At 48.6% G+C, this 12,705-nt stretch overlaps 1 protein-coding gene across 2 annotated transcripts in view; it reads left to right on the forward strand.

The window, feature by feature from the left end:
• Nucleotides 1-4,551: 4,551 nt before the first annotated feature.
• Nucleotides 4,552-12,705, forward strand: part of LOC139240923 (Golgi reassembly-stacking protein 2-like) — a 49,820-nt gene continuing 41,666 nt past the window's right edge. For both annotated transcript variants that reach the window (XM_070869452.1, XM_070869453.1), the window contains exon 1: nt 4,552-4,724. In XM_070869452.1, the coding sequence (XP_070725553.1) occupies nt 4,662-4,724 (63 nt within the window). In that variant the 5' untranslated portion in view covers nt 4,552-4,661. The remainder of the gene's footprint in view (nt 4,725-12,705) is intronic.

The following is a 12,705-nucleotide window of genomic DNA, read 5'->3' on the forward strand; positions in this document are numbered from 1 at the left end:
TAGAGAGACGGAGAGGTTTAGGGAGTTATTTCCAGAGCTTAGGGCCCAGGCAGCTGAAGGCACGGCCACCAATGGTGGAGCGATGGAAATCAGGGGTTCTGCAAGAGGCAAGAATTGGAGGAGTGCAGAGATCTCGGAGGGTTGTTGGGCTGGAAGAGGTTACAGAGATATGGAGGGACAAGGCCATGTAGGGATTTGAAAAAAAATGGCAATTTTAAAATCGAGGCGTTTTCAGACCGGGAGCCAATGTAGCTCAGTGAGCACAGGGGTGATGTGGAAAAACTGAACCTAGTATAAAGAAATTGGGCAATTTGAATTCAATACCAACCATAAATTGACAATGCCATTCACAAATGCCCAACTTCTTTCAATTAATCGGTTGTTGAGTGGTTTAACTGGTTGTTAATCATAAACAGAAACAAAGCCTTAATATAGTGCAAAGGCAAAATACTGCAGATGCTGGAAATCTGAAATAAAAACAGAAAATGCTGGAAATATTGAAAAGCAGAGACGTTATGTGTATAGAATCTTGGTTGGACCACACTACTGTGAACAGTTCTGGTGTCATATTATAAAAAGGATATTGAGGCACTGGAGAAGGGTGCAAAGAAGACTTGATACCAGAACAGAGAGGTTATAACTATCAGGAAAGATTGAACTTCTTCCTCTAGAAAAGAGAAGGTCGAGGGGGCGACCTGATAGAGGTCTTCAAAATTCTGAAATTTGATAGCATAGATATAGAGAAGATGTTTCCACTTGCGGACGAGACTAGAACTAGGGGCCACAGATAGTAACTATGACTCGAGGATAGTTACCGTAGCTGGGGGCATCTTTCGTGTTCTCACCATCCTTAGTACTTCCTTGTTGGTCCCGCTGGTAACAACGGTTTACTGCTGGCGAAACGACTTTGAAAGAAACACGTGACGGATTGTAATCTGCATAGATTGGCGCCTGATCAGACTCGGGCAAAACCTCAAAAGCAACGCGGTGTAGTTAACCTCGAGGGGTTGAACCTACCTGGATGGGACTTGGCCCGGGTAAAAAAACGTCCCCGCAGATGTGTTAGCAGACACACGGCATGAAATGCACCTGCTGCACTGTTGCTAGATCCATTTCTGGCGGACTAGCTAAAATGTCCTCATCCACTCAGACCGGAGATGATCATCATCATAGGTAATCATCAGCGGACAATCTACCACCAAGCTCATGGTCTACAGGGCTATAGTAATAACCGCCCTCCTGTATGGCTCAGAGACGTGGACCATGTACAGTAGACACCTCAAGTCGCTGGAGAAATACCACCAACGATGTCTCCACAAGATCCTGCAAATCCCCTGGGAGGACAGACGCAGCAACATTAGTGTCCTCGACCAGGCCAACATCCCCAGCATTGAACCGGAGATGAGGATCAGAGACAAATAACATCCTACTACCTGCCCTATTGGCAGCCGGTCGCGACAGCCAGAGTCCAAGGAACGGACATGACGAAAGAGAGGCGGATGACGGGTGCCCCATTTAGTCAACAGTGCAGGGGGCACCACCTAGCATCTCAATCCAAACATACTATAATACTATATGCAATCAAGGGAACGGAAACAGAGACAGTCATAGGTGATCTCCTCAAGGATCCAGGCACATCAGACCTAAATGACGGCTACCCAGCTCGAATTCAGGGAAGGACCCAACGCTAAACAACAAAACCTGGTATTGTGACACCCTTGAAGGTATACAAGGCCCCGCAACACTCCACCCCCTGCCAACAGCAGGCCCTGCCCACCCCATTCCACCCCTCCCCTGCCAACGCCCCCACCATGCTGTGGCAAAAGCTGGACTTACATCGGGGACGAGCCCCGTAAAAGCTCAAAAAAAGCACTCACTTAATAGACCGCCGGATCCAGAGTGTTCTTAAATAATCACGAATAAATCCAACAGGGAATTCAGGAGAAACCTCTTTACCCAGAGAGTGGTGAGAATGTGGAACTCGCTGCCACAGAGAGTGGTTGATGCGAATAGTATAGATGTATTTCAGGGTAGGCTGGATAAGCATATGAGGAAGAAGGGAATAGAAGGGTATGTTGATGGGGTGAGATGAAGAGGGATGGGAGGAGGCTCGTGTGGAGCATAAACACAGGGACAGACCAGGTGGGCTGAATGGCCTTTTTCTGTGTTGTAAGTACTTTGTCACAGGGTCAGCTGTGGCTCAGTGAGTAGCACACTTGCCTCTGAGTCAGAAGGTTGTGGGTTCAGGTCCCACTTCAGGGACTTGAGCACATAAATCCATGTTGACACTCCCCACTGTTGGCCAAGAACGGGGAGACACTCATCAAGGACACCGAGGCAGTCAGGACCCGCTGGAAGGAGCACTTCGAAGAGCTCCTTAACCGAGACTCTGCCTTTGACGCGAGTGCCCTCGACTCCATCTCGCAGCATGCTACCCGCCACCATCCCAGCAAAACCCCAGCCCTGCACGAGATAGAAAAGGCCATCCGTCAACTCAAGAACAACAAGGCATCGGGAGCGAATGGAATCCCCGCTGAGGCACTAAAGTATGGCGAAGAGGCACTATTGGCATGAATACATGACCTCATCTCTCTCATCTGGAGGGAGGAGAGCATGCCGGGAGATCTCAGAAATGCAGTGTCCGTGACCATCTTTAAAAAAGGGGACAAATCCGACTGCGGCAACTACGGAGGAATCTCCCTGTTATCAGCCAGTGGGAAAGTTGTCGCTAGAATCCTCCTCAATCGTCTTCTCCCTGCGGCCGAGGAGCTCCTCCCGGAGTCACAGTGTGAATTCCGTCCACTACGGGGTACAACGGACATGATCTTTACGGCGCGACAACTGCAAAAGAAATGCAGGGAGCAGCGCCAGTCCTTATACATGGCCTTCTTCGACCTCACAAAGGCCTTTGACACTGTTAACCGCGAGGGACTATGGAGTGTCCTCCTCCATTTCGGCTGCCCCCAAAAGTTTGTCGCCATCCTCCGCCTGCTCCACGATGATATCCGAGCCAACGGATCCACCACAGACCCAATTCACGTCCGGACCGGGGTCAAGCAGGGCTGCGTCATCGCACCAACGCTCTTCTCGATCTTCCTCGCTGCAATGCTCCACCTCACACTCAACAAGCTCCCCGCTGGAGTGGAACTAAACTACAGAACCAGTGGGAGCCTGTTCAACCTTCGCAGCCTCCAGGCCAGGTCCAAGACCATCCCATCCTCTGTCGTCGAACTACAGTACGCGGACGATGCTTGCATCTGCGCACATTCAGAGGCTGAACTCCACGCCATAGGCAACATCTTCACCGAAGCGTACGAAAACATAGGCCTTACACTAAACATCCGTGTAAGACACAGGTCCTCCACCAACCTAACCCCGTCAAACAGCACTGCCCCCAAGTCATCAAGATCCACGGGGCGGCCCTGGACAACGTGGACCACTTTCCATACCTCAGGAGCCTATTATCAGCAAGGGCAAACATTGACGACGAGGTCCAACACCGCCTCCAGTGCGCCAGTGCAGCCTTCGGCCGCCTGAGGAAGAGAGCGTTCGAAGATCAGGCCCTCAAATCTGGCACCAAGCTTATGGTCTACAGGGCTGTAGTGATACCCGCCCTCCTGTATAGCTCAGAGATGTGGACACCTCAAATCGCTGGAGAAATACCGCCAACGATGTCTTCGCAAGATTCTGCAAATCCCCTGGGAGGACAGATGCACCAACATTAGCGTCTTCGACCAGGCCAACATCCCCAGCATGGGAGCACTGATCACACTTGATCAGTGCCGCTGGGCAGGCCACATCGTTCGCATGCCAGACACGAGACTCCCAAAGCAAGCGCTCTACTCAGAACTCCTACACAGCAAGTGATCCCCAGGTGGGCAGAGGAAACGTTACAAGGACACCCTCAAAGTCTCCCTGATAAAATGCAACACCCCCACTGACACCTGGGAGTCCCTGGCCAAAGACCGCCAAAGTGGAGGAAGTGCATCCGGCAGGGCGCTGAGCACCTCGAGTCTCATCGCCGAGAGCGTGCAGAAACCAAGCGCAGGCAGCGGAGAGAGCATGCGGCAAACTAGTCCCACCCACCCCTTCCTTCAACGACTATCTGTCCCATCTGTGGCAGGGACTGTGGTTCTCGTATTGGACTGTTCAGCCACCTAAGGACTCACACTTTGAGTGGAAGCAAGTCTTCCTCGATTTCGAGGGACTGTCTATGATGATGATGATGACACTTGAAAAGTACTTCATTGGCTGTAAAAAGGCGCTATAGAAATGCAAGTCTTTCTTTGATATTCAGTAAGTCAGACAGTACCTGCACAAAGGGCAAGAGACCATGTCAGTAATGTGGCCTTTGAACCAACCCACTTGGCCGTCCTCTCCATCAATCACAGCCCGTTGCTATGAGACGAAGAAATCCCGCCTTCTTCACTGTTGGCCAATAAACGCCGCCGTGCGAACGGAAAATAAGCGGCGACGCCCGAGCGTGGAAGGTAATTGGTGGAGCTAGCTGCCCGTCAGCTGCCGTTGCTAGGGGGCGGGGCCGTCGCTCATTTATCATTTTTTGAGACGTTTTTTTTTTGCCCCCCGCATTCCCCAAAGCTGACGGTTTGTCCGGGGAGGGGGGTTTAAACTGCGGTCGCTCGGTCCGTGCACACTGGTCGATGGGAGGCTCTCAGAGCGCGGCGCTTCCCGGCGGCAGGACCGAAGGATTCCACGTTCTCCGGGTACGTGCGGCTGTCCGCGGGCGGGCGGGCGGGGGGGGGAGAACAAATCGAGCTCGGGGATGGGGATGGGGCCGGGGCTGGGCCTAGTCGGGCTTCCAGCCTCTTCCAGGGTTATTTGTGTTTGGGACCCAGTAGTTTAGTGTGTCGGGGACAGAGGCGCGATGTGAGAATGATCGCTCCTCACCCCGCCCCACATTCCGCTACACGCCGGCGCGGGCCCGAAACCGTTTGTTTTTAAATCCCCCCCCCGAACTTGTCTGTGCAGCGGGGCGCTCCCCCTGCCCTGCCCCCGGGGCAGGCTGTTGTGGACAGGCGCTGGGATCCATGATTGGAGCCATCGGCCTGTCTTACCCGCAAATGGCCGCTTCCTCCGGCTTTGTCTCCCACAGGGGATGGCTCCAACTTCCACTTGTCCCGCTCTCCGGGAGCGGCCTGTAAACTTCCCCAATATACATCGCCCAGGGTCCTGTGTACCCATATCTGTAATCTGCTGGTCCCGTATTGGACTGTACAGCCACCTAAGCAAGTCTTCCTCGATTCCGAGGGACTGCCTATGATGATGAATCTACTGGTCTTAATATCAGTCTTGTCACACACCCATCTCTTATCAACGTAATGTTCATATCTAATGCCCAATGCCCGCCTATGCCCAATGGTATGTGTCTAATGTCTATTAATGTCTGTCTATGTCTAATGTCTTTAATATATATATAATCCAGCTCAATCTCCATTCCAAGTCCTGTGTCCTATGGTACTGAGCTGTTGGTTAATGTTTTAATTTATTTTCATCAGCAAAGTAAATTCCATTGCTCAAGCCACGATCCCGCCCGCTGCTCTGTCTCCATTTAGTTTTTGAGTTGGCAGAAGATAGAAACATTTGCGGTCTGCAGTTCTCTTGTACTGTGCTATTACTGGAGCCAGTGAGAACTTTGTAAGTAAGTTGCCAGTTCCAAAATGCTAGGCTAGGCAGTTTATCGAGAGGGGTGTCTTCTTGGGTGTCTTTGAATTGTGTTTTACTGTAAATATGTTTACAGAGTATAGATACAACTGATGTTACCCCTTTTAAAAAAAAAAAAAAAAAAAATAATTGCATATTAATACTAGTGGTAAAATTAGTTTTGCTTCAGAATAGCTCATTTTAAAATGTCTCCAGTGATGCACCTATTTTCATCCTAAAAGATGGAAAGATCCTGACATGGTAGTATCACTGCTAATGTTGATCCATTAACATTGGCCCAGTTCCAGAGGAAAATACTTATGAAAGGAGGATGATGTGAATGACACTTTCTTCCTCCCCTGCACTCCCCCTTACCCAAAATACACAAGCTACAAAACTGTAGTATTTACATAATCATGGAATCCTACAGTACAGTAGGAGGTCCATCTTTCCTGTGCCAGCTCTTTGAAAGAGCTATCCAATTAGTCCCACTCTTCTCTTTTCCCATAGTGCTGCAAAATTTTCCCTTTCAAATATATATCCAGTTCCCTTTTGAATCCACTTCCACCACCCTTTCGGGCAGTGCATTCCCGGTCATAATCCATCACTCATCTCCCTTGTCTTGTGTCCCCTCTGGTTAGCAACCCACCTGCCAGTGGAAACAGTTTCATAGAATCATAGAAATTTACAGCACAGACGGAGGCCATTTCGGTCCATCGTGTCCACACTGGACACCGTGTTTCTCCTTTTATTAATTCTATTAAAACCCCTTACAATTGAACACTTCTCCCCTGCTTTAAGGAGAACAATCCTTCTCTAGTCTCTACACATAACTGAAGTCCCTCATCCCTGGTACCATTCTAGTAAATCTCCTTTGCACACGTTGCAAGACCTTGACATCCTTCCTAGAGTCTGGGGCCCAGAATTGGACACTGTACTCCAGCTGAGGTCTAACCAGTGATTTATAAAGGATTGGCATAACTTCCTTGCCTTTGTACTTTATGCTTTAATTTATAAAGCCAAGGATCCTGTGTTTTATTTTAAAACAGCTTTATCAACTTGTCCTGCCACCTTCAAAGATTTGTGTTTAAACTCAACTTGGTCACTAATACCCATCAGGGTAAAGGAACCTGCCACCATTACTTGGTCTGGCCTACACATGATTCGAGTCCCACATGAGATTGTTGACTCTTGACGCCCTCTGAAGTGGCCTAGCTAGCCACTAGTAGTTTGTAAAAAGTGCCAATTTCCATAATTGGAGCACCATCACCATCAGGACTGCAATGGTTCAAGAAGGCAGTGCACCTCCAACACCACTTCAGTGCAACTAGACATGGGCATTAACTGCAGCCTTGCTGGCATTGCCCAGAAGCTGAGACCAAATTTTAAAAAAAATGTTTGTGGGAAATAAAGGGTTGCAGATACTGAGAGGAAAGGTCAGACTATCCATAGCAAATGTGCAACTGGAACTTCAATTTACTAATTTTTGTGGAATTTTAGGTTACCTATTTTTCAGTAAAGAACACAAAGCTGCATTTTACCATAATTGGCTTTTTGTTCCATTTGCAGTTGCTAAAGGATAGCTCTGACTCATTGTATGAAGTTGGCTGCAGTTGGAGATCATCATCATAGGCATCCCTCAAAATCGAGGAAGACTTGCTTCCACTCGAAGTGAGTTCTCAGGTGACTGTAAAGTCCAATACGGGAATTACAGTATCTGTCACAGGTGGGACAGACAGTCGTTGGAGGAAAGGGTGGGTGGGGAGTCTGGTTTGCCGCATGCTCCTTCCGCTGCCTGCGCTTGTTTTCTGCATGCTCTCGGCGACGAGACTCAGTGCTCGGCATCCTCCCGGATGTTCTTCCTCCACTTAGGGCGGTCTTGGGCCAGGGATTCCCAGGTGTCGGTGGGGATGTTGGACTTTGTCAAGGAGGCTTTGAGGGTGTCATTGAAATGGTTCCTCTGCCCACCTGGGGCTCGCTTGCCGTGTAGGAGTTCCGAGCAGAGCACTTGTTTTGGGAGTCTTGTCGGGGATGCAGACCGCCCAATGGGGCTGGCCGAGTGTGGTCAGTGCTTTGATGCTGGGGATGTTGGCCTGATCGAGAACACTGATGTTGGTGCGTCTATCCTCCCAGTGAACTTGCAGGATCTTGCGGAGGCAGCGTTGGTGGTATTTCTCCAGCGCTTTGAGGTGTCTACTGTATATGGTCCACGTCTCTGAGCCATATAGGAGGGCGGGTATCACTACTGCCCTGAAGACCATAAGCTTGGTGCCAGATTTGAGGTCCTGGTCTTCGAATACTCTCTCCCTCCAGCTCTATTGCATTCATTACATAATTTTTAGCTTCTTAATTTTTGCTCCTGAAGACATTGACTCTGGCTAGGGATATGGTTCCATGGGTGCTGACTGTGGTGGGGGTATAGTTCCATGGGTGCTGACTGTGGTGGGGGTATAGTTCCATGGGTGCTGACTGTGGTGGGGGTATAGTTCCATGGGTGCTGACTGTGGTGGGGGTATAGTTCCATGGTGCTGACTGTGGTGGGGGTATAGTTCCATGGGTGCTGACTGGTGGGGGTATAGTTTCATGGGTGCTGACTGTAGTATGGGTATAGTTTCATGGGTGCTGACTTTAGTGGGGGTATAGTTCCATGGGTGCTGACTGGTGGGGATATAGTTTCATGGGTGCTGCAACTGGCCAGTGATGTTGGAGGCAGCAGATTTATTACAGCATAATGACTGTAAATGACATTCGAAGAGTTAACACAAAGCACATTTTCTCGTGTCTGCTTGGCTCAGTTAGTGGCAATCAGTCACTGCTTCACCTTGTTTGATCACTTCTATCTTGCTCTCTCTATCTTGCTCTCTCTCTGGCCATATCCTCTTGGTTCAGGATATCCTGGAGAGTAAGGACAACCCCAAACGCCTCTTGTCCATGAACTGACTCCCTCCGATATCATGCAAGGAGCTCATGAATTTATTTATCTTCAAAATGGAGGCGATTTACTCAGCTGTTTCTGCCTTCAGCTCCACGTCCTGCTCTACCTGGATATCTTCCAGTCCCTAATCCCATAATGTTTCGCAATTTCTACCTTATTTTCCCTTTCGAGCTGTTAATAGATTAGCCATCTTCTCCCCTTGACCCTGCCTCCCTCCTGAGCAGCCAACTACCTTTCTTGGTTCATTGCTCCCTGACCTCCTCAACCCTGCTTTTCCCAGCATTCTTGGCAGCTCCCCGAGCTCTGTATTCCATCAAGTCCAATTCATCCAGAGCTCTGTAGCCTGGGTCCTATCTTTCATGAAATTTTGCACTCCTCTGAACCCTATCCTCGCTGACCTTCACTGGCTGGATGTCCCCCACTCTTTGAAACAAGGGCAAGGATTTTTTTTTAATACTCCAGAACCTTGCTCCACCCTACCTGTGTAATCTTCTCTAGCCTTTGTCCCAGCAAACACACTCTGGTCACTGTGCTTCCCGACTCGTCCTCGTCTGGCAGAGCTTTCAACTGCATCTTGGAATTCTGCTCCTACTTTCCTCCATCTTGATTCCTTGCACCTCCCTTAACTTCTCTCCCTGCTTGGCTCCTTTGAACCCCCTCTGCTGCAGAAGTTGTTGCGAGGGAGTGCTGCGTTGTTACGAATGACTGTCCTTCATATTAAAACGAGGCCCCATCTGCCGGTACAGTTGGATGTTGAGGAATGCGTTGCCCTCTTCAGTGAAGAGCAGGACGTTCTCCAAGTGTCTTGGGCCAACATTCTTCCCTCCCCTAACACTGCTGAAAAACAGATCAATTGTTTGGATGATCTCTTGCTAACTGTTGGCCATTGTCGGTGCAGAATGACCACCACATTTGCCGACATACGTTATTGCACTTAAGTGGCAATTCATTGTGAAGTGCTTTTAAGACATTTTAATTACTTCAGAAAGTGCTATATAAATGCAAATATATATCGCATTGATGCATTTCTATACTTAATTGAGGCACTGTGGGTGGGAGCATGCAGGGGAAAGCTTCCTGGTGGATTATTGAGACCTCCTGTTGCAGCACAATGGAATCATTATGTAGAGTGGACAGGAATTGTCAAATTGGGCGGGGGGGGGGTCAGAAATAATTTGCATATGTTTGTTCAAGAGGATGTGTAACCTTTCTAACAGAACTTCAAGAATTGAATCTTAAAATGAATAAAACATCCTTTTTGGAAAGATGAGCTAACGGGCTCAATCTGACTGGATGTCGAGTGTGGTTTGACGAGAGACTGGAAGTGGAGGGTTAAACTCGCCAAAGCTGAGAAGTTGCTTTGTTTCCTAGATGTCCTGAGCTAGGAAGTAACACGCCCCAGGCTAAATACCAAGTGGGATTTTCCTGTGGGGAATTGATTCCCTCTTGGGGGATAGGGAGAGAGAAGAAAGCACTTTTAGTCTAAAGTACTCTCCTCCTCCACCTCTTTTTACCCCCCCCCCCACCCCCCCAAAAAAAAATTGTTCTCTCCGTGGCTATTTGAGAGGAGAAATAGCAGCAGTGAGCCCTGGAAGGTTTTCTTGAATGGTGGCAAGTAACATTTTCAAATCCTTATCGCTACATCTTGTAAGTGAATTCTATTGTATTCCTTGTTGTGCAGTAGTTTTGTATTACATTTGTCCAATGAAATGGAACAAAAATTGCTTTACATAGGAACAGGTGGAGGCCATTTGGCCTCTTGAGCCTGTTCTGCCGTTCACTCAGATCATGGCTAATCTGTATTATGACTCCCATTGACCCACCTTGGTTCCGTAAACCCTTAATACCCTCGCCTAACAAAAATCTTATCAATCTCAGTTTTGAAATTTTCAATTGACCCCCAGCCTCAACAGCGCTTTGGGGGAGAGAGAGTTTCAGATTCCCATTCCCCTTTTGTGTGAAGAAGTGCTTCCTGACATCAACCCTGAACGGCCTGGCTCTAATTTTAAGATCATTTAAATGAAGAGAGACTGTAAAATGCTGCGGTACAGAGAGACCTGGGGGTGCTGGTGCATGAAACACACAGTTACTATGCAGATACAGCAAGTAATTAGGAAGGTAAATGGAATGTTGGCCTTTATTGCAAGGGTGATGGAGGGAAATCTTGCTATCACTGCACAGGACATCGGTGAGACCACACCTGGAGTACTGTGTACAGTTTTGGTCTCCTTATTTAAGAAGGGATATAAAGGTGCAGCGTCGAGGTTCCAGAATCCGGACTCCGGGACGATCGGTGGCAGGGTCGTCCGTAATCTGTAAAATGTTCCGGAATCCGGACACTGCTGACCTCAGGGCCCCGCCGCTGCCGACCTTGGGCCTCTCCTCGCCTCACCGCCGCTGCCCTTACCTCGGGGCCTCCTTGCCGGCCCGCCCGACGACCTCCTCGACGGGGTCGTATGGCCTGAACAGCTCCTCGCCGGGGACCCCCCCCCCCCGACCCCCTGACGTTCCCAAATCCTGAACCTGGGCTCAGGTGTTTCTGGATTCGTGACATCAAAAAACAAATCTAAGTCTGGGAAAGCCTGGAATCTGGAACGGCCTCGGTCCCGAGGGTTCTGGATTTTAGGCGCTGCCCCTGTACTTGCATTGGAGGCAGTTCAGAGAAGGTTCACGAGGTTGGTTCCTGAGATGAAGGTGTTTTCTTATGAAGAAAGGCCGAGCAGGTTGGGCCTATACTCAATGTAGTTTAGAAGAATGCGAGGTGATCTTATTGTAACATATAAGATTCTGAGGAGGCTGGAGAGAGGATGTTTCCTCTCGTGGAGTAATCTAGAACTAGGGGGCATAGTTTTAGAATAAGGGGTCACCCATTTAAAACTGAGATGAGGTGGAATTTCTTCTGAGGGTTGTGAATCTTTGATTCTCAACCCCAGAAAGCTGTGGCGGCTGGATCATTGAATATATTTAAGGTGGAGATAGACAGTCTTTTGAACTACAGGGGAGTCGAGGGTTATGGGGAGTGGGATGTGGAGTTGAGGCCGAGATTGAATCAGCCAATATCTTCTTTAATGGTGGAGTAGGCTCGAGAGGCCAAATGGCCTACTCCCGTTGCTATTTCTTATGTTATGTTGTGCCCTCCTTGTTCTGGACTCCCCCCACTAGAGGAAATAGTTTCTCTCTACCCTATCAAATCCTTTAATCATCTTTAACACACCAATTAGATCACCCCTTAACCTATGCTCAATGGAGTTCAAGTCTAAATGCAACCTGTCCTCATAATTTAACACCTTAGTCCCGGTATTCTATTTTGCAAATTAAAAGTATTAGTGAGTTCCCCTTGGAATGATCTAATCTGGAGAGTTAGTGTATAAGTACTGTGAGGGGAGGCAGCAGAGGGAACTGTGGGCTGCATTAACTGAACCTTTTGATCTGGTTACAAAAATACCTTGTTGCACGTGGGACCTAAACATTAATCTGCCTTCAGTACCAAAGCATTGCAGTGCAGCAATCTGTTAATTCTGTGTAAGCGCTCTGACACTGATGTTTGTTATTTGGCAATGGACACTTGCCTATGTTGCTGGTAATTCTCTACTTGAAGATGAGACTTCAAAGTCACGCTGATTAAAACCGTGTCTTTATCATCAGTTCGCTGTCAAACTTGGCTGGCCATCGGGGATTCCTTCCAGTTAAGCTGTTGCACCTGGCTGCAACAATGGACCCGATCTGCAAACGGTACATGTTCATTCCATGGAGTTACTCTTTTTTGTGTGGCGCATCCCCCTTAATTCATGGGTTTAGATGCAAGATTGATCAACTCTCGTTCAGTGACTGATCTTGTGCTTGGGTGCTAAACTTCAGAGCAGGTTGTGTCCTCTGGGACCTTTTGATCTTCATTTTTATATAGATGTGAAACCAGGGCTGGAAAGATTCCATTTGCCAACTGTCCCGAGGCATGTTGCCTTCGAGTTCTGACGAGGCTGGAAGACGAATGAATTTGCCAGCCTGTAAGTATCACCGTAGCAATTTTTCCTCGTTCTCTGATCCGTCATGCATTTTCCCTTTTGAGCTTTGCTGCTGTGACAGCTTGTTTTTATTTTGCTCTACTGTAA

Source organism: Pristiophorus japonicus, chromosome X, assembly GCF_044704955.1.
Source record: "Pristiophorus japonicus isolate sPriJap1 chromosome X, sPriJap1.hap1, whole genome shotgun sequence".
In the NCBI taxonomy this organism is placed as follows: Eukaryota; Metazoa; Chordata; class Chondrichthyes; family Pristiophoridae; genus Pristiophorus; species Pristiophorus japonicus.